The following is a 22,134-nucleotide window of genomic DNA, read 5'->3' as shown; positions in this document are numbered from 1 at the left end:
ATTGGAGAAAGTGTTTTGTCTCAAAGAAGTGTATATGAATGGATAGAGAAGTTCAAGAAAGGTCGCACAAGTGTCAGCCATGAAGGAGCCAGGTGCCCGTCCACAACTAATGATAACACTGAGCGTGCACATGAAACGATTCTGTTGAATAGACGAGTGACAGCAGATTGTGTGGCAAATCATTCGCAAATCAGCCTATGCAATAATCCACAACAGACTTGGGTTTCAAAAAGTTTTCTGTGAGTTGTTTTGCTACCCATCTCATACAGAGCACAAACAGAAGCATTTTTGATGTCTGCAAACAAAATTTAGACCGCTACTCTAAGGAAGGTGACGAAACATGGATTCATTGCTACAAGCCCGAGAGTAAACGGCAGAGTATGGAACAGAAACCTCCACAAAATGCCGACCAAGAAAAAGTTTAAAGGTAAAACCATCAGCTGCAAAATTGATGCTTACAGCTTTCTGAGATTCTCAAGGGCTAATATTGAAACATCATCAGGAAAATGGTTCAACAATCAACAGTGCTCATTACAGTGAGATGCTCACCGAAAAACTAAAACCTAAACTTCGGGCAAAACACAAAAGCATTGTGTTCTTGCATTAAAATGCACGTCTGCACATCACTGCCAACCCTATTGACACTCTGGAAAAACTTGCTTTGAGGTGTTACAGCATCTTCCCTATAGTCCTCATCTTGCCCCATCGGACTATCACCTGTTTGGTTCCCTGAAAGAAGCCCTACGAGGATAAAGATTCACGTCTGATGAAGAAGTGAAGACAGCGGTGCATTCGTGGCTCGTAGCTCAGCCCAAAACATTTTTTCAATGAAGGAATATGAAAGCTTGTTGACAGATGGAGTACAGAGTGTATTGAAAAGCAGGGCGATTATGTCGAAAAATGATGTATTTGTCTTTTCTGAGAGTTGATTAAAATTAATTCTACAGCCAAAATGCGGATAATTTTTGACTCACCCCAGCTCTCCATATACACCAAGATGAAAGTCTATAACAACGTTATCATCCCAAGTCTTCTATATGGAGTGGAGACATGGTCCCCATTGTGGTGTGAAATTTTGTATACAAGTTGATAAATATTTTGTAGGCCTATTTGTACACTAGTACTGAGTGCGCTGTGCAGAGTGGAAGCAGAACCTCTGTGTGTGTTCGTCAGCGGTGTGTTCTGCTCCTACTCAGTTCAATGCTTGTATGGACTGGGTGTTGGTCAGGATCATGGGGTCCAGCGGCTGTGGGGCATCTGTTGGTGAAGATAGATTCACGGATCTTGACTTTTTGGACGATGCTGTGATCTTCGTGGAGTCAATGGAGGCTCTGATCGGGGTGCTCGAGAGACTGAGTGAGGAGTCTGAGTGTCTGGGCTTGTGAGTGTCCTTATAGAAACCAAAAGCCAGGTCTTTAATGACCTTTTGGGCATGGCCATCAGCAGTGTGTCTGTCTGCAGAGAGAGTGTGGACCTTGTTGAGAGGTTTACTTATCTTGGCAGTGACATTCATGCCTCTGGTGACTCTTTCTATGAAGTCAGGTGGATTGGGAGAGCATGGGGGAGTCATAAGGTCACTGGAAAGGGGTGTGTGGCACTCCCGATATCCAAGTCTTTAGAGTCCTGATGCTTCCTGTCTTGCTATATGGTTGCGAGACATGGACGCTCTCCAGTGACCCGAGACGAACACTGGACTCCTTTGGTACTGTGTCTCTCCGGAAAATCCTTGGGTACCATTGGTTTAACTTTGTGTTGTTCATGGAGTCCCGAATGAGGCACGTGACCTGCATTGTGAGGGAGCATCAGTTACGGCACTACGGCCATGTGGCGCATTTCTCCGAGGGTTATCCAGCTCATAAGATCCTCATTGTTGGGGACCCCAGTAGCTGGATCAGACCAAGGGGTCACCCTCGTAACATCTGGCTGCAGTAGATAGAGGGTCATTTCTGGAGGGTGGCACTGGACCGCGTGTCTGCCTGGGGGTTTGCCAACCAAGATCTCAAGGTGTTTTGTCATGTAGTGGGTGCGGCAATGTGCCTTACCACTGCATGCTACCAACTTGAACTTTATTTGTAACTTAGACAAAGCAATGGAGTATTAGTGTTTCATTAGTGAGAAGCATTCATGTTTATCCCTCACAACTTATGACTAAGTCAGGATAGTGAATTTTACAACAGGATTCGAGAAAGTGCCTAAAACCTCAGTCAACCACCGCATGGAGGCCAACTACCTAGCTGGCAAGCGTCACCTTACCAAATGGTAGTGGGGGCAGGTGTGAAGCCATTGTGTCACATCAGAATTCTTTTGGTCTAAATCGGAAGCCATTACGTACCACGATGCTCTATTGGCTGTAGGGTTTGGACAGAGAATCTATCCATTTGCTTGCTTTACTCCCCTCTCTCTCACACGCCATCTGATGAAGGAACATCTCACAAACCATGGACTGAAAAGACGACCACACTGAGAGCACAACTCGGCAGCCATATTGAGACAGGCATGTGGCCCGTTCTGAAGAAAACGGATCAAAAATGAAGACTTAACTAGAGACATTAAGTAACAAACAAGTCTGTGTGCCTCCTGAAATAACCGTACAACCTGGTAAATGAGGATGTGTAGCCAATATTCTCTTGTACTTTGCTTATTGTTATTATTTATGAATATTATCAACAATACATTTAAAGTGTAACTTAACTCCTGCTTGTCTTTTTCTCTATGTAAATTGCCTGAGGTTGTAAATGTAGAAGGGAAGGTGGGGAGAAGTTATACACTACAACACCTTATAAACAGTGGCAAGTCTGTAAGATTTGAGACATTCGGACAAAGGCTACACATTAATAATACAAAACGGGAAAGTAGAGTAATAAAGAACTCTACCAAGACAAAACAGTCCCACAAGAAAGCACACCACGCTAAACTGGACAGCTTTGATTTACTCTGCTTATGATGCATCGTGCACATACAATGAAAGAAAATGACCAGTAGAGATGGGGTCTGGACAAGAGCTGCCCATCCATCTCAAGCTACAGAAAAGATGCCTGGCTTGGTTCGGCCATTTAATACATTTAGACAATACTAGACTACCCAAACCGGCCATGCAGTGGGTCCTTGCTGGAAAACGCCAACCAGACAGCTCAAGGATGACCTGGGCACAGTACATTAACAAAGACCTTCACTTACTGGGTATGAATAGGACAGAAGCACAATCACTGGCACTTGACACGTTGGCTTGCCATCATGGTAATGCTACCTTATGTACCACTGGGCACGAAGTTGAGAGAGAGAGAGAGAGAGAGCGCTTTTCATGGAGATTAGGCACTGAGCAGTTCACCGATAACAGGGCTTTACAAGTTATTACTGATGTGACTAACCCAGCAATATCCATTCATTACTTATGTGTTGAACTATGGCCAGTTGGCAATGGAGACAGAGGAAGACAGAGACTCCAGCGTCAGTTATACAAGAGAAAGTCAAAGTTAGAGTCACAAGTCCTGGAGACCTCGGCCAACTAGGCCATCAAAGCTGACGAGACGATGGAACATTTTACCCACAAAAGATGTTCTGGTAATTTGCCCAATGCACATGAGAGGTGATGAGCAAGAGAGAGGGTCTGGTGCCCTGTCTAGCATTGGCTCTAGTGCGGCCGGGATCCTGAACTTGACGAGCAGTCTAGGAAAGTGGTAGATGGAAATTCAAAAATGCAAAAGTTAACAAGAGTTAGTTTTGGTGTGGTTTGGATGACGTCACCCATGGCAGGTAGTCGGAATTGTATACTGGCTGTGCTACACATCAAATAAGGGCTGAAATCTAAGTAATCAACATGAACCTCATCATTAACGTTTATAATGCACCATCTATTGGAATGCATGAAGTAATAAAACTCATTGTTTCATTCCAACAGATGGAGCATCACAAACCTTAGTATTGCTTTTACAAATCCCATATCAAATGGCATAAAACAGAGACATGGCAACTGGACAGACACAGAGACATTTAATAAGATGGAGGGTGCCTTTAGTGTGAAGCATCACTCGATGCTTTAACACACCACATTGCATTTGTTGCAGTGGCTCTCAGTCACCGTAGATCTGACCTAATGAAATGGTGGCCCAGAAATGACCCTCCGAGTGGTCCAGCCTGCAACACAGAGGAAAAACATTTTACAAGCCTTCAGACATTCCTCCATAAACTCTTACAGTAGGACAGACCATGGATACAACGCAACATTCAGCCCACAATGCAGTGCGATGTTGTGCATCTACAAGTGGAATGTTTGTTGGAATGGTACACACGTTGGCTATGAAAGCAGGTCGGGGCATCGACTTCATATAGTAAATTAGTCTATAATCCAGGGGTCGCCAACTCCAGTCCTTTCATTCTAACCCTTTTCTGAATGAGTGACCTGTTTTTGCTACTATTTAACTTCTTTTGAACTCATTTTAATTGACTTGTTCTTGAAGACTCAGACCCCTTAATTGTTTCTTTTTCCTTAACTAGCAGCCAAACAAATAATGAGATACAAAATGAGCCAAAACAACTGGTGTCCAAAGTACAAAATCTTTAAATAAAGAAAGATGAAGGTCTCAGAAATGCTGATCTGCTCAGGTCCACAAAACATTTGAACAGAAAAGAGAAAAATTAAAAATTTCGGAAATGTCTGCTAATGCACCACGAGAGTAGCAACAAGCCATGGAATGAAAGAACGAGTTTAATTAACGACAAGAATCGGTGCCTAATTAAGCAACTGGTAGGATTTTATGGCCCTGACTTAGTTGGTCTTCTGTCGGCTCACTCACTTCACATTTCATTTCTGTTTGGGTGCCATTTAAGGAAAGAAATGAAACAATTCAGAGGAACGATGAAGAAATTCAGGAGAACAAATCTTAAAAAAGCAATTCAATTCAAATGAATTCACAAGAAGTTAATTAGCAGCACAAACAGGGCACTCATTAAAAAAAAAAAAGAGAGAGAATGAAAACCTGCAGCCACGGTGGTCATCCAGGACCGGACTTGGCGACCCCAGTTGTGTGCCAAGTCTTAGTTCTATTCCAGTTTCATCAAGTGCATGCAAACGTGTTACTCCAGTGAGAGCCTCGTTACTGACAAGCGGTGTCTCCACACTTCGCTTCATACGATGGGTTGGCCCTCCACTCACACGCTCCGGTACTGTGGATTTATGTCTGCTACGAGGACGACGATCATCCACCGACACGCCAAGCAAAGAACAAATTAGAAAGACAGTGTATGATGAAAACATTCAAAAAGTTTAAAACTCAGCCTAATTAAGCACTGATAGCTTTGCAGGACTCTAATTTTTTTTGTAGAATGTAGAGCTCATTATTAACTTGAGGTTAATATTCTTCAAATTTCCGAATATTCAGTGTTTGTGATTTTAAACTATTAAAGCACAATATTATGCAGTACAACTACACAAGTAGAGGAATGGAAGTGCTGCTGCCTCCCAATAAAGAGATCATGGGTTTGCATTCAGGGTCCTCACCGAGTGGAGCTCGGAAAACACTTTCAGTAGTGCGTAAAGCGCTAGATAAAGAAATTATTATTATTATTATTGTCTTCTTATATAATATGCTACCGTGGCTCTCTGTCCAGGATTTTAAATCACCTGCTGCTCGCAAACCGTTTGACCTGAAATTTGGTACACATGTACTACGTGACGTCTACTATCCGCTTTCAGGGTGATGATTGACCTCCAAGGTTATTTTATTTATTATTATTACACGTGTACGGGCGTCATTCTCATTCCCTACCACCTTCGCCGTCACTTACCTCTTCATATCTTAAATCATTCTTGATTCAGATTGAAGACTTAAGTACTAGCTTAAGTGAAAAATTAAGGAAAACGTACTAAGTAATTGCAACACAAACACCGACTTAAAATCAGTTTTAACGCAAAAAGATGCCAAAGAGAAGAAGCGGGCTGCTAGAGTGGAGGCGACGAGAGCTGCTCAGGAAGCAGCAAGCGCATCAACCTTTGAGTAAACAAATGGTAAAACGTACAGAGAAAGAGGAGGAAAACCCTCAAGTGTGTGCAGTCCGCCATTAGTGGTACTTGACAATTTGTCAATTTCAAATTTGAAATGGTTTTCTTTTTTCCCACCACCAAATAAATATGTAGCGCTAGGATTTGCAGCCTCCATATACCTTATGGATCCAAATGTAACGCATGCGTACCGCCACCATTTTATTTACAGAAAAACACACCGCTAGTCACACTTGTGGTGACTTAAAATGAACCTGTGCTCCCTCAGAGTGCAGAAGACTCATTCGTGTGTGTTAGTTACGGTGATCACTCGTTATGGGTTTGTACGCGGTGTGAGATATGGCCGGACATTCATCCCGGCTAATACCCCCAGGCTGCCAGGTGGAGCCCTTCTTGCAACATAGAGGTGCCCCAAGATCCAGCAGGGCATCACGGACAGTGGAGTTTTACATCACAGCCCTGCTGGATACCATGGGGGCCTCCAGGGGACACTGCAGGAAGGAGCAGGGACTGCTATTTTCCCTATAACCCGGAAGTACGTCTTAGTCACAGTGACAGAGGAAATGACGTACATCCGGGATGAAGGAGGAGAGCTTTCACCTGACCTGGAAGTGCTGGATAATCACATGGACTGAGGGATCAGAAGCACTTCCGGGTCAAGGACTATAAAGGACTCTGGGAAATCCCAGACAGACGAGCGGAGTCAGAAGGAAGGGTGGCAACGCATCTCGGAGTGGAAGATTGTTATTGTATTGATTATTGATTTATGAGTATAGTGAAGAGGAGGGTGCTTTGTGCACTGTATTGTCTGAATAAAAACAATTATTGGACTTTTACCTGGTGTCTGGTCCGAGGGTTCAAGGGAGCAATAGCGCCCCCTATCTGTCACAGTGGATAGCTTCGATCGCATCGATAATCCTTTTTTATTCTGTTATTTCCCATTGGGATTAATAAAGTATCTATCTATCTATCTATCTATCTATCTAAATGCATTTTGTCATGGGCCTGGGTCATATTGGACCAAAATATTTATTTTATTTCACAACGGAAACAAATGTTACTGCTAATACTGTGCACCATTTTGTTTTTAGGCACTTTGAGATGTGCCTGGGTCAAATGTGACCAAAATATTTTAATTCAAAAGTGGAAAAAAAAAATGTATTGCTACTACTGCATATTCTGTGCAGTTATATCTTTTTATGGATTTCTCTATGCACATTTTGATGTGTCTGTGTCAGATGTGACCAAATTTAAACAGGGAAAAAATAAACATTTTAGTTTCTCAATACATTCATTTGTGTTGGTTTAAAATTTGTCTTTACCTGCTGCTTACTAGCCGGTGAAAACTGTCTGGTCCAGCTCAATTTCTTGTTTTGAAAATCTCAACTGCATTTGTAATTGAACAGCCCTGCCAAAGTCTTCCAATTCTAGCTTTCTTTCATTTCTGAAAGCCCACTTATCTGACTCAATGGTAGACATGTCTGTCCGTGATGAATGAAGCATTATTACTGAAAATCTCCTGTTCAGGGGTGGGAAATTGTAACTCCAGCTCCACTACAACCACACAGGCACATTTTGAACAGCTCTCCCCATCCTTCTATTACTCCTTACCTTCACTTTGCTCATTACGGACCCCCCTTGGCTTTCTGTGGGCACAGGATCACGCAGCCATGTCTCATTGCAAAAATCCAACAAAATCCGTATCCCTGTGTGTGCCAGACAGAGACAAGATTGTTCCAAGTGACTTCAGTATTCATTACACCGGCTGGACATCACCTCCCCTTTGTCCCACTTACCCACTCCTCTTGCCACAAGCAGAAGCTTCTTGAAGTCTTCAGTGGTGCCGAGTGTGGCATTGATGCTGGTGAGATTGGAAGGCTGAACAGACCCGTCCCGACTGTAGAGGGACCCCAACAGAAGAGCATTGACTTTTAAAGACTGCAAATATGGTAGCTGAATCAGGATACCTGAGGGTGGAGAAGGGGGGTACAAAAGGCTGTCAAATACAACTGAAGATAAAGTTATGTAACATTATCTGATGGGACAGCATGTAGAACAGACTAAGAAATGGAAGGGGGGGATGAATTATTATAAAAGGTATTATTATATATTATCCAGAAAGTATTCACGGCGCATCACTTTTTCCACATTTTGTTATGTTACAGCCTTATTCCAAAATGGATTAAATTCATTTTTTCCTCAGAATTCTACACACAACACCCCATAATGACAACGTGAAAAAAGTTTGAGATTTTTGCAAATTTATTAAAAATAAAAAAACTGAGAAATCCCATGTCCATAAGTATTCACAGCCTTTGCTCAATACTTTGTCGATGCACCTTTGGCAGCAATTCCAGCCTCAAGTCTTTTTGAATATGATGCCACAAGCTTGGCACACCTATCCTTGGCCAGTTTCGCCCATTCCTCTTTGCAGCACCTCTCAAGCTCCATCAGGTTGGATGGGAAGCGTCGGTGCACAGCCATTTTAAGATCTCTCCAAAGATGTTCAATCGGATTCAAGTCTGGGCTCTGGCTGGGCCACTCAAGGACATTCACAGAGTTGTCCTGAAGCCACTCCTTTGATATCTTGGCTGTGTGCTTAGGGTCGTTGTCCTGCTGAAAGATGAACCGTCACCCCAGTCTGAGGTCAAGAGCGCTCTGGAGCAGGTTTTCATCCAGGATGTCTCTGTACATTGCTGCAGTCATCTTTCCCTTTATCCTGACTAGTCTCCCAGTTCCTGCCGCTGAAAAACATCCCCACAGCATGATACTGACACCACCATGCTTCACTGTAGAGATGGTGTTGGCCTGGTGATGAGCGGTGCCTGGTTTCCTCCAAACGTGACGCCTGGCATTCACACCAAAAAGTTCAATCTTTGTCTCATCAGACCAGAGAATTTTCTTTCTCATGGTCTGAGAGTCCTTCAGGTGCCTTTTGGCAAACTCCAGGCGGGCTGCCATGTGCCTTTTACTAAGGAGTGGCTTCCGTCTGGCCACTCTACCATACAGGCCTGATTGGTGGATTGCTGCAGAGATGGTTTTCCTTCTGGAAGGTTCTCCTCTCTCCACAGAGGACCTCTGGACCTCTGACAGAGTGACCATCGGGTTCTTGGTCACCTCCCAGACTAAGGCCCTTCTCCCCCAATCGCTCAGTTTAGATGGTCGGCCAGCTCTAGGAAGAGTCCTGGTGGTTTCAAACTTCTTCCACTTACGGATGATGGAGGCCACTGTGCTCACTGGGACCTTCAAAGCAGCAGAAATTTTTCTGTAACCTTCCCCAGATTTGTGCCTTGAGACAATCCTGTCTTGGAGGTCTACAGACAATTCCTTTGACTTCATGCTTGGTTTGTGCTCTGACATGAACTGTCAACTGTGGGACCTTATATAGACAGGTGTGTGCCTTTCCAAATCATGTCCAGTCAACTGAATTTACCACAGGTGGACTCCAATGAAGCTGCAGAAACATCTCAAGGATGATCAGGGGAAACAGGATGCACCTGAGCTCAATTTCGAGCTTCATGGCAAAGGCTGTGAATACTTATGTACATGTGCTTTCTCCGTTTTTTTATTTTTAATAAATTTGCAAAAACCTCAATATGCAAGCTTTCGAGGCAACTCAGGCCCCTTCTTCGGGCAAGATGTAATCATGTAAACCTGAAGAAGGGGCCTGAGTTGCCTCGAAAGCTTCCATATTGTAATCTTTTTAGTTAGCCAATAAAAGGTGTCATTTTGCTTGGCTTTTCTCTACATTCATAATGGCTAACACAGTACAACACCCTAGTACTACAAAAACCTCAAGTAAACTTTTTTCACGTTGTGAAATGAATTTAATTCATTTTGGAATAAGGCTGTAACATAAGAAAATGTGGAAAAAGTGATGCGCCATGAATACTTTCGAGATGCACTGTATTATATTTTATATTATATATATATTATATATATGTGTCACACACGCGCAACAAGCCTGGAGGTAAGTGATCTATTGTCCGAGGGGGGGTTGAATTCTGCTATGGATATCTCTCTCTCTACCTTTACAGAAACAAAGAGGACAAATAACAACACACAATCACCATCAACAATACCAATACTCGAAAAGGGCTCCGCAACAACAACTCCTTCAGATTCATTGTCACTTCCGTCTCCAGTAATAGTGATGTCACTTCTGGCCAATCCCGATGACATCATTTCCGGTCCCGCCATAATGATGTCATTCTGGTCTCAGCTAACTTCCTGCCACATCATTTCCTGTAGCCATTTTGTCCCCTGTATAAAAACGAGCTTCACACCATGGTTGAGGTTGAATGTTTGCTGTATTTTTTATTGCAATTTGACCAATTTGTATACTCGAGATTATACAGGGCAATACCCTAAACCTTTGCAACTTTTGTGAACGTTATTTATCACTATATAAATAAAATATAGATTAGATTTTCAGATAGTTTATAATTTAAAAATGAAACCATCAAGAAAGTCGTGGTTTTTGTCAGTATAGTGGACCTTAGTTTAATAGGACTACTCCATTCGGTAATAGTAAATATTTTATTCTCATTTCATGATTTTTACTCCGTTAAATAATTAAATTTTTCTTTTACATATGTATAGAATTTTGTGATTTGACTTCAAAAAATAAAATTATTTTCCTTTTGTACATTTACAGATTTTACTAATTTTCTGGCCGCAACTGGGAGTTGGCCGCTAAAGGGACCAGGCGGGCTTGCCTCCCCTAATATGTATATGTATCACTGTCTCTCTCTCTATATTATATTAATATATATATATATATATATATATATATATATATATATATATATATATATATATATATATATATTATATATATATATATATATATATATATATATATCTCTATATCTATCTATCTATATTATATATATATATATATATATATATATATATATATATATATATATATATCTCCATCCATTATCCAACCCGCTATATCCTAACTACAGGGTCACGGGGGTCTTCTTGAGCCAATTCCAGACAACACAGGGTGCTTGGCAGGAACAAATCCTAGGCAGAGCACGCACACACACACACACACACACCCACACACTAGGAACAATTTAGAATCACCAAAGCACCTAACCTGCATGTCTTTATATCTATATCTATGTACCTGTCTCTCTCTCTCTCTCTCCATCACTGGACACTATACTAGAAGGCAGACAACTTATTACTAATGCAAAGAATAAAAAGTGTCAAAACAGGAGAGTAAAAACAAAAACACTAAACACAAATAGAAGGCATCAATCATGTCAAATAAAAGCTTAGCACTTACTGTACATTTTATAAATGCCACACTATATGTAATCCCTCATAAAGAGTGCCAAAGGGCCAACCATCCATTACTCGGTTGTAAGAGTTGTGTGCAATGATTAAGCTGGTAGATGTGCACTTGGCAGCCTCATTCTGGAGGTGAAGTAGCAGCAATGAACAAAGTCACAAGGCATAAAATAAAGCTTACAACATTTTAATATGTGTGAACACCATTTACCACTTTTATAAAATGTCCACTAAATTCCTGAACGGTTTTTAAATCAGCGATTTTCCAAAATGGGTCAAGCGATACCTTGAATGCGAGTGTATTTCTCACTACACAGATTTGCTTCTCACTCTTTAATTGTGCCACCATGATATGTCATGTCATCATCAAACCCACTTAATCCTTAAGCGTGGTCTTTCTGGGGGGCCTGGAGCCAATTCCAAATAGCACAGGATGCAAGGCTGGAAAACAGGGCCCTCACTTCATCACAGGGGAACACACACACACACACACACCACAAAACACAGTAGGCCAATTTAGCATCGGCAATCCACCTAGCCTGCATGTCTTTGGACTGTGGGAGGAAACTGGAGCAACTGGAGGAAACCCATGCAGACACGGGGAGGACAAGCAAACGCCAATAATATGCAAACCCTGGTCTCCTTACATGTGAGGCAGCAGCCCTACCATTGTGCTACCATGCTGTCCCTCCACAATATGGCACTTCTAAAATTAACAAACAGAGTTTACGAGTTTTAGAAGTTTACGACATACAAGATTCATTGGGGTCAATCTCCACATGCATTTTGATCACCAATTTAAGAGCTCCAATTTTCCCCAATGCGTTCGGTTTTACCGTTCATAAAAAGTGGATATGAGCTTCACTTAAATAAATTATCATTGTCAAGTCTTTTGTTGCATGTTTGGCCATAGGGAGCATCCACAAGACAGGTCTACCACGGTCACCTGAGGGGTTGCAGCCACTAGTGCTGCTTCCTTTTTCCATCCACAGATCAAAAGGCGAGTCCTGATGTCTAATGTTACTTCAAAAGGTCTTGTCTGGAGGTCTCGCCTCTTCTACTCCAGGACAAATTTAATGTCCTTGGCATTAACTTGGAGCATAACTCTGGATTTTAATTCAATGTAAAACCCGAGTCAGACTTGGGGAGACGTGTAAGGATCCACTTTATAGTGTTAACCCTGCATAACACTCAGGACAGCATTCTGTATGGTGGCAAACCAGTCCAGAGATGGTCCACAAACCAGTTGTTGCAAACGCACCTTTTTGGCGAAACTGGGCGAGTATCATTTTTCACTCATCATGAAATGCCTCCACTTCACTAATGATGACCGAGTCACCAAAACTATACAAACTGTGGGATGTTATCATCAGGTATTCATCAAAAACACGAAGGTCCATGTCCCAAACAATGACAGAAGTATTGACAATAGTTTCATGGGTTCCACAGAAAGGCTGTTAGGGCCCCAGGACACCTCATCCATAATGGGCACAATTTGGCATCAATTTCTAATTACTGTGAGAAGCAAGCTCTAGGACCACCTGGAACTCAACACTTTACAGCGATAGAGGGACCATGTGGGATGGCACGTACAGTCAGGCCTCATTCCATCATCTTGACCAAGGTGACTCATTATTATATACTTTTCTCACTACTCAAAGCTATTCAGTGAGTGGGGAGCCACTTCTACCACCACTAATGTGTAGCATCCCCCTGGATGATGTGACGTCAGCCATTTTCTTGCCAGAACGCTTACTACACATTAGCTGTTAGGTGGTGAAGTGGGAAGAGAGATAGCCAATTAGAGACAGGAGGCCAGAATGACTAGGCCATGGGAGACAATGTATCCCAATGTCCGGACTCAACCCTGTGGTTTATGATGGATGCCCAGTGATTGTTAAGGACTGAAGAGAATTGGGACCTTGATTTTACATCCTATCTGAAGGATGGAGCCATCTCCGTCACTGCACCGGAGCATTGGGATCCACATTCAGACCTAGCTTCACCAACACCTCTTCCAGCAGCAACACAAGCTTTTCCTAGATGGTCTCCCATTCTAGTACTGGCCGGGCCCGAACATGCTTAGCTTCAGGTGGATGAACTCTTCTGAAGTGGATGTGGTATGGCTGCTGGAACGGATTTCATTTACTTCTGTGTTTCTAAGGACTTCAAAATCACTTAGTTTTAAGGCTAAGTGATTTAGTAGTCTGCGGTGGGCTGGTGCCCTGCCCAGGGTTTTTTTTCCTGCCTTGCACCCTGTGTTGGCTGGGATTGGCTCGAGCAGACAACCATGACCCTGTAGTTAGGATATAGTGGGTTGGATGGATGGATGGATGATTTAGTAGTTGGAACCTATGAATTTCACATAAAGAGTTGAGATGGTCAGTGAATTGCAACAGAGCTAAAGGTGTTCATGATTTAAATTTATTTGTAAGTACACTTATAACTAAATCCAGATGGTAGATAAAAAGCAATGAAAGTAGCAGTAAAATGATGAAATATTAACATGATGTTGTTATCGATCCAGAATAATGGGTATTTCATATCTCTCGGCTTGTCTTACCTCCAGGCATGTATAGCACTTCAACTTTGGTACTAGTAGGAACTTAAATTTGAGAAATGAGAGGACACCATTCATGATATCAAGCTTGCAAGCTTAGTTAATAGCTAAGGTGCTGCAGTATTGTAGTCAGCCTCTTTCATATCGTGAATTGTGAGCCTCAATTATGTTTTGCACCAGTAACTGCACACTGCACGATAACGTACAGTGAATACACTTAACTAGAGCATTCATAGTTTTCATTCTCTCTCTCTCTGTACATTTAGCATTCGTTTGCTCAGAGGTTGATGCGCTCACTGTCTCCTGAGCAGCTTTTCTTTTTTCCACCCTAGCGTCCCGCTTCTCTTCTTTTGTCTGCATCTTTTTGCATTAAAACTGATCAAGTCAGTGTTTGTGTTGCAATTACTTAAGTTTTCCTTAATTTTTCACTTAAGCTGGCACTTGAGGCAGATTGAAGATTTAAGATATGAAGAGGTAGAGGAAGGGACAGTGAAGGTGGTAGGGATGAGAATGGCGCCCATACGCATGCGCTTCACGCCCCCCCTCCTGGCTACTGCCGAGAGTTTATTCTACAATAAAATAAAGTAAAAAATAATAACAGTAATAAAATCATCACCCCAAAAGTGGCTAGTAGATGTCTCGTTGTATATGTGTACCAAATTTCAGGTCAATAGGTCAAATGGTTTGCGAGCTACAGGTGATTTAAAATCCTGGACAGACAAAACGAACAGCCACTGCAGCATATTATATATAAAGATATGTACATTTTTAGCTGAAGCATGAACAATTCTTTCAGGCAGGGACCTTAAGTGATTCGAGCAGATGCACAGCTCACAGATAATGAAAGAATGTGCTATATTGGGGTCTTTGTAGAGAGTCTAATCTACACATAGCAAGTGCGAATTGCTCAGTTGGTACGATGGACGATCCATTCTGAAGTGCATGTGGTATGTGTATTGTATGATACATATACTGTATAATGGACAGTTTCTATACCCCACTTGAGCTGCTTAATATTTAACTTCAAAGGAAAACCAATGTGTATGGCACTCTACGACCAAACCGCCATGATGTGCCTGTTAACTCTGGTCATGTGAACGTGTTAAGCATACAACATGGTACAGTAGCGCTCTGGCAAAAAGGCCGCAATCAAGAGGAAGGATCATAAAAGGTATATGACCCCTAAGCACAGTCTATGTTCATATCACTGAAATGAAGTCATTACCCCTTTGCATTGTGTTAATCTACAGTAACAAAATGGGTATGCTGATCAATCGGGTCAGGTACGGACATTCTACCCTTTTATCAAAATTACAAAAAGCTTGACATCTGCTTGAACAATACCCGTGTGTGTTGAGGACGGTATTGAAAATTTTCATACCAAGGACATGTACACTAGACAGGTCTTTTCTACTATAATTATGTTGATGTTTAAATGAGGGACAATCAAAAAGTAAAAGCAACTTGCCCTTTGAGACCAGAAAAGTGTAAGCAAATGAACACAACAGTTCTACCACATTGTCTCCCTGCAGATCAATTTCTTGCATCGTTCCTCTAACTTCTTTATTCCTTGAGAGATGCAGCTTTTTTTGGCTGCTCCCAAATCCAGGTCTTCACGGGTTCCCATACCTCATCAGACCACATAGAGCCTCTTTAAGTGGACTGAAGATATGACACTTTGAAGAAAAATTAAGATAAAAGCTTTGCCACTTTGCAATGGTGACGATATGTATAAGTCACAACCAACCCCTTCCAAAATTATGCCCCTATATAATGTGTGAGCTAATACACAGATGTATGCATTTCTCCACCACTCCATGTGAGGTAATATTAAAGTGATCAGCATTCATACGGAATCGGCAAGCACATAAAGATTGTTGTCTTAAATGTGGATGAAGATGCTTGTGTTAATTACAGGATCCACACAAACTATTTTTGTAGCCAGCATTTCACCATGAAGATAGGATGGGCTGGGTGGGTGATTGACAGTAAAAGGTCACACAGGTATGCCAAGCTCTTTAAGTGGATCGAAGATGTGACACTGATGGAGCAGCAAGACTTTTTGACAGCATTCCTAGTCTTCTGCTGTGAATTGCAGGTTTCGATTTCTCTCCAAGCATAGCACGGTATATTGCGCTTCTCCATGTTCCAGAATACGACTCTTTCACGTTGCAACAGAAGGTCACCAGGATTTGCTCAGCAGAGGGCTCTGGCTTGAATTTCTTCCATATTGAAGATGACGTCCATTTTTCCACTGCCTGCTTTTTCTCATATTTCCAGTTCACAGTATTGGAGTTGTGTCTTATCTCTAGTGACAATCTTCTCCAAAACAGTTAGCTCTTCAGAAAAAGCTTCTGAATTGCCTCAGATTCTATTCATTGCAGTTACTGCAGAATTTTCAGATTGCCTTTACTTTTTATTTACCCTCATATAGGGAATCCACTCCCGGGCTCTCGGGAATGGAATTGCTGGAATTCCCGGCTGAACGGGAATGGCCAAGCTCGCATATATAGCGTGTAAAAGTGTAAAAATTGATCAAGAAATAACAGAGTTATAGTTGAAAATAATTAAGTGGCATGGTTTTTTGGCCCACGGTGTAGTGTGTTGCTCATTAATTCTGTCAACAACAGACCAGCAGCAGTCAGTCTCCTGGCTCCCACTAAGATTGAGCACAGTGGACTGGGAGGTGTCTGCACTCTGCAGCTCACGAATGTTGGGACGGGGCAGAGTTCATGGACGTCTGTGCTGTTGACAGCTTTGAACAGCAACATGAAATTGCAATGCGTCAGTCTGTTGCATCCGTATTATCTGTGACAAGAAACTTGCCATCACAGAATGATGACAAAAACCTGGATGCATCAGTAAAAGTTGAAATGACAGTGTTTCAGAGTAACGGCGTTGTTTAGAACAAGTGTATCAGTATCCGATGACTGTGCCACCTACTTCAGTGGAGGCAGAGTGGGCTTTCTCAGCGGCTAGCATACTCTGCATGAAGGTGCGCTCTCGCCTGGACGACCGCACGCTCGACATGTTGTGCTTTCTACGCTCTTATTACCACAACTAATTAGATACACGTACTTATATGACAGCATGAACTGCTTGTAGTTAAGGTTAATCTTTTATTGGGGCCAACATAGTGCAGTAGTTTTATTAAAAACTAGTTGAAAAGCCTGCTTCGTATATTTTATGGCGTTTTATTATATGGTCCTGGTTTCTATCATGAATGATCACCAATGACACTATTGGAGCTTGCACATTCTGTGATGGTGCTTCTGTGAGACATTGCTGCTCCACCTCATAAAGCATTTTACATGCTTTAGCAAAAGGATTATTGTCGCTCACGAAATAACTCAGCAGGGTCATGAGGTTGGGGTTGCATTTAGAGTTCTCTTTGATTTGCATCCTTTGTGCAGACGCCTCATCAAGATAAAGGATATAAAGTTGAGCAAATCGACGATGATCATCATTTTCAGGATGTAGAGCCCCAGATCTGTGATAAATCTGTCCATGAATACGAAAGCAGTAGGGCCCGTATCCGGGAGGAGGAGCAATTTTAGCACCCATTGAAGCAAAGGGTAATGCGCTGTTAAATGACCTTATGTTGTTCATGACGTTTTTTGAGTGTTCGTGTTGTCCCGTCACAAGGCTCTTCAGTAAAGCAGATACCCATATCAGAGGTAAACTCACTTTCCCTTTGTGGCAACAGATGTTACAGTTTATCTGCTGGTTGTTCAGCAGGGAAATGTTTCGCACCACAGAATGTGCACTGTAAATTTCCACAAAAATGTTGGTCGATGTTGTCCTCAATAACACATGTTCCGGTGGCTGCATGAAGATGCTGAGGTGTAGGTAACCGTGTGAATGTTGCTCTATGATTGCGGTCTTGTTGGTTTCGTCTTTAGTGTCAATGGGATGCTTCCTCCTATGTTACATATGCTCTGTGATTGCGGTCTTGTTGGTCTCGTCTTTCGCGCCGACGGGATGCTTCCTCCTGTGTTGCATTTGGTCATCGAGTGCGGTCTTTTTCGTTTCGTTGACGTTTCTGTTCGGAAAAGACAGCTTCATCTAGCGGTCTTTTGTGAGGCATAATCGTCTAAGGTTTAGGATAACTCATTCACTATTGTGAGGAAATGGTGTACTTTACTTGGAATGTGTGGCACTAAACTCTTGACATGTGTACAGGTATTCCGGAGGGCCATTAGAATACGATACAATTCCGTAGTCCAATGTTAACCAAAATTAACCAAACATTCTCAGCAATGTTAACATTATTTTCTAAACAAGTATTAATCACCTGGCAATGCAAAACAGTCCCACTTTTAAACAAATTGTTATCACCTAGCCACGAAAGTTTTAAACAAATTGTTATCACCTAGCAATGAAAGGGAGACGTACGTACATACGCACGCATAGGCATTTTATATATATAATAAGTGTCGCTCGTTCCAAAACCGTTCACATGCGAGATGCTCGTGCACAGAGTCATTCCCGGGAGCCCTTGATTCCCTACCCTCATATATGCTTGTTTCATAGGGTTGCCAGATTAGAAAGTTAGAAATATGGGACACTCTTAAAATGTCTCTCTCTCTCCATTATATTATATACTGTATATATAAAAAAGTAGAGACATAAGCTAAAAACGTAAAGCAAGGATTTTAATGGGTCATGAGGAAGACAAAAGTAAAATTATTTGAAAATTATTTACTTAAAGCGCAATTACATGCACCTTGGTTTGCTTCAAAACAGCTTCTGCCTTGTTTGATAAATGTCCATTCGCTGGAGTATTCATCACTAAATGTACACTTACGTTTTGGCATCTTGGGATGGGTGGATGGATTAGATTTTAAGTTAGAAAAAAAGTGGGCCGTGACAAGTAGTAACAACACACTTTGTGGATGCTGTATGTTGCAATGCTGATACAGAACTGCACAGCAGTGCAGCTGGAGACCAAAACGGTAAGAGTGTCACCATCCTTAACCAACCATAGCAACTGAACAAGTTGCAAACAGGCAGCAAACACGAGTTTCCTCGTTACATTTTCATCAAGAGAATCTGAGAAAAGAAAGTATAATTAATTACTTATAAAGTTACAACTAAGTACCATAAGAAAGTAGTAAAAAAATATTTTTATTACGAAATTTGAAAACGAATACGGGACATTTGGGTGTCCCTGAAAGGACAGTATGGGACAGGGGACAAAATGATCAAATATGGGACATGTTCCGTATATAAGGGCAACTCTATTGTTTCGCATGCTAACATTTTTAGTTGGTGGGGTAGGGGAATTCAATGCTTTTGGCTCATTTCTCCATTGCAATCGTAACTCTAAGGAAGCTACACAATAACATCACCCGAAGTCGGTGTTCACTCGCAAACGCACATCTAAGAAGGACACATCTCCAAGAAGAAAAGTTCCCAATTGAGGTAAGGAGACTCATCAAGAGCCGGCAAACAGATGCCCAGTATTTTCCATTGAACTTTGCTTTGTGCTTTTCGACTTCACGCTCATTAAATGGAGTCCCTGCACAGACACCAACACTTTATGATCTCCCACTTCATCACTGTTTAATACATACAATCAAAGCACCAAATAAATCAGATGTACATATGAGGGTCATTCAAAAAGTCGCCACACTTTTATATTTTCATTGGAAACGGTGAAAGCAGGAGGAGCAGTAATTGGGCGTGGCTGAGAGGGTCATGTGACTTGTTTTGTCTGGCAAGCAGGCTGCCCTTGCAGTTTAGTATAAGAGTTGTCACCATGTGATGAAGATGGCTGTGAAACTTATAAATTGCACCAAAGAGGAACAGCGTTCTGTCATCCACTTCTTGTCCCGCAGGGTTCCGTTTTGGGGCCGCTTCTTTTTCTCATTTATATCTTCCCAATAGGTAATATCTTCCGGAACCATGGTATTAAATTTCATTGTTACGCCGATGACACACAGCTATATCTATCCACTAAATCCACTTCTGTTTTCCCTCCAGATACTCTTATGGCATGTCTCAAAGACAAAGGCATGTATGACTCAATTTTCTCCAACTAAACAGCAATAAAACTGAGGTGCTCCTCATTGGTTCTAAATCTACACTTACTAAAGGTTAACCATTCTATTTTAATTAACAATATTAACGCAAACATCTCTACCCAGGTGAAGAGCCTGGGCGTGATTCTTGACAGTACTCTTACTTTTTCTTCCCATATAAGTAATGTTTCTCAGACTGCCTTCTTCCATCACTGAGACATTTCTAGACTTCGTCCTGTTCTTACATAGCACACTACTGAAGTATCGGTCAATGCCTTAGTCACTCCACGTATAGAATAGCATTACAGTAATCTATCTGGCATTCCACAAAAGCTTATCCATCGCTTACAACTTTTTCAAAATTCTGCTGCTAGGATAATAACCTGTTCTAAATCCACTGAACATATTACACCAACTCTCTCCCAACTTCACTGGCTCCCTGTTAACTACCGAATACACTACTAAATACCGCTCTTAATATTTCAAGCTCTCCATAGCCTACCTCACTGATCTCCTACAGACTTGCACTCCCTCTCGCTCCCTCAGATCCTCATCTGCAGCTCGACTTTCTGTACCACACATCAAACTCTGTTCTATGGGAGCTCGAGCGTCCTCTCCTAGTGCTCCTCATCTCTGGAATTCTCTTCCCTCTCATATTCATTATCTCAATTCAAGAACACATTTTAAAACTGTCCAACTGTCATACCAACTGTGAATTTTGCACTGTCACTGCCCGTTATCTTTTTTTGTTTGCCAATTATTGCTTTTTAAGTTTTATCATTCTCTTTTTATTTTACTAATGTTGTTTAATTTCATTGTAAGGTGACCCTGAGTGTTAAGAAAGGCGTCTATTAAATAAAATGTATCATTATTATTGTGGGCAGGAGGTGTGGAGTGTTAGTGCATTGAAATGTTTGAAAATGGCCGTACTAGTGACACAAATGCAGAGCACTCCGGATGTCCAGTTACAGCCATGTGATGATGATGATGATGATATGAAAGTAGCGGTGCATCAGTGGCTATGCACTCAACCAAAAACATTTACTGTATTTGCTGATGGCATTAAAAAGTCTGTACGATGCTGGTAAAATTGCATCGCAAAGGAAGGTGACTATGTACAAAAGTTATCATTTGCTTTTGAACTTCTTAATGGAGATAAAAGTGTGGAAACTTTAACATCCCTCGTATTTAGCTAAATGAAAGCTCATAAAGACAGGTATACACAAACATACTGTAGCTCAGGGCGGGTAAGGACACAAGGTTTAAAGGGCTCACCATTGAGGTCTCCAATCTCGTCACTGTTGCTGTCACAAAATACAGGAACTTCTAACTGGTAGAAAGATCCCATCTCCCACCACTCGAGGGTATGCGAAGGTGCTGAAAGACTCTGCACAATGATAGCAATGGCGGTACCCAGCATGCCCATCCACGCCACAGACAAGATGATCAGCAGCCGAGTGCGGAAGGCTTTCCATCTGGGACCACCAGCTTGACACTTGAGCTCTTCCAGTCCTAGCAGCAGCCATTTGTTGTCAGAGGTGGAATGTAGTAAAGGGCGTTTTTCTGGATCCTCCTCACTTTGTATACTAGTGGGGTCATTCTTGGAAAGCATGCTGGCCTAAAAATTAAAAAAAAAAAAAAGTTTGTGAAGCATTAAGTTGGACTTGATAAATACCAATCATGATGTATACTTATTTTCCAGAGGACATTCTACCCTTTTATTAAAATTACAAAAAGCTTGACATCTGCTTGAACAATACCCGAGTGTGTTGAGGACGTCATTGAAAATTTTCATATCAAGTATGTGTACACTAGACAGGTCTTTTCTACTATAATTATGTTGATAGCTTCGTGAGGGACAATCAAAAAGTAAAGGCAACTTGCCCTTTGATACCAGAAAAGTGTAAGCAAATGAACACAACAGTTCTACCACATCGTCTCCCTGCAGGTCGATGCGTTTCTTGCGTCGTTTCACTAACTTCTTCATGCCTTGAGAGATGCAGCTTTTTTTTTTGGCTTCTCCCAAATTCAGGTCTTCACGGCTTTCTCAACCTCATCAGACCACTTAGAGCCTCTTTAAGTGGACCGAAGATATGACACTTTGAAGAAAAATTAAAAAAAGCTTTGCCACTTTGCAATGGCGACGATATGCGTAGGTCACAGCCAATCCCTTCCCAAATTTTGCCCCTATAATGTGTGAGATAATACGCAGATGGATGCATTTCTCCACCACTCCATGTGAGGTA

The 22,134-nt window shown here is 41.8% G+C and overlaps 1 protein-coding gene across 2 annotated transcripts in view; it reads right to left on the bottom strand.

Annotated features, from left to right (window-relative positions):
* Window positions 1-22,134, bottom strand: part of si:dkey-202g17.3 (neutral and basic amino acid transport protein rBAT) — a 65,902-nt gene that overhangs the window by 34,326 nt on the left and 9,442 nt on the right. For both annotated transcript variants that reach the window (XM_028795716.2, XM_028795706.2), the window contains exons 2-4: window positions 21,164-21,506; window positions 7,795-7,965; window positions 7,610-7,704 (exon numbers count right to left, since the gene is read on the bottom strand). In XM_028795716.2, the coding sequence (XP_028651549.1) occupies window positions 7,610-7,704; window positions 7,795-7,965; window positions 21,164-21,500 (603 nt within the window). In that variant the 5' untranslated portion in view covers window positions 21,501-21,506. The remainder of the gene's footprint in view (window positions 1-7,609; window positions 7,705-7,794; window positions 7,966-21,163; window positions 21,507-22,134) is intronic.

The sequence above is a fragment of the Erpetoichthys calabaricus genome, chromosome 1 (assembly GCF_900747795.2).
Source record: "Erpetoichthys calabaricus chromosome 1, fErpCal1.3, whole genome shotgun sequence".
NCBI lineage: Eukaryota > Metazoa > Chordata > Cladistia > Polypteriformes > Polypteridae > Erpetoichthys > Erpetoichthys calabaricus.
Note: the sequence above shows the minus strand (reverse complement) of the source record. Positions and strands in the feature narration are given on the sequence as shown.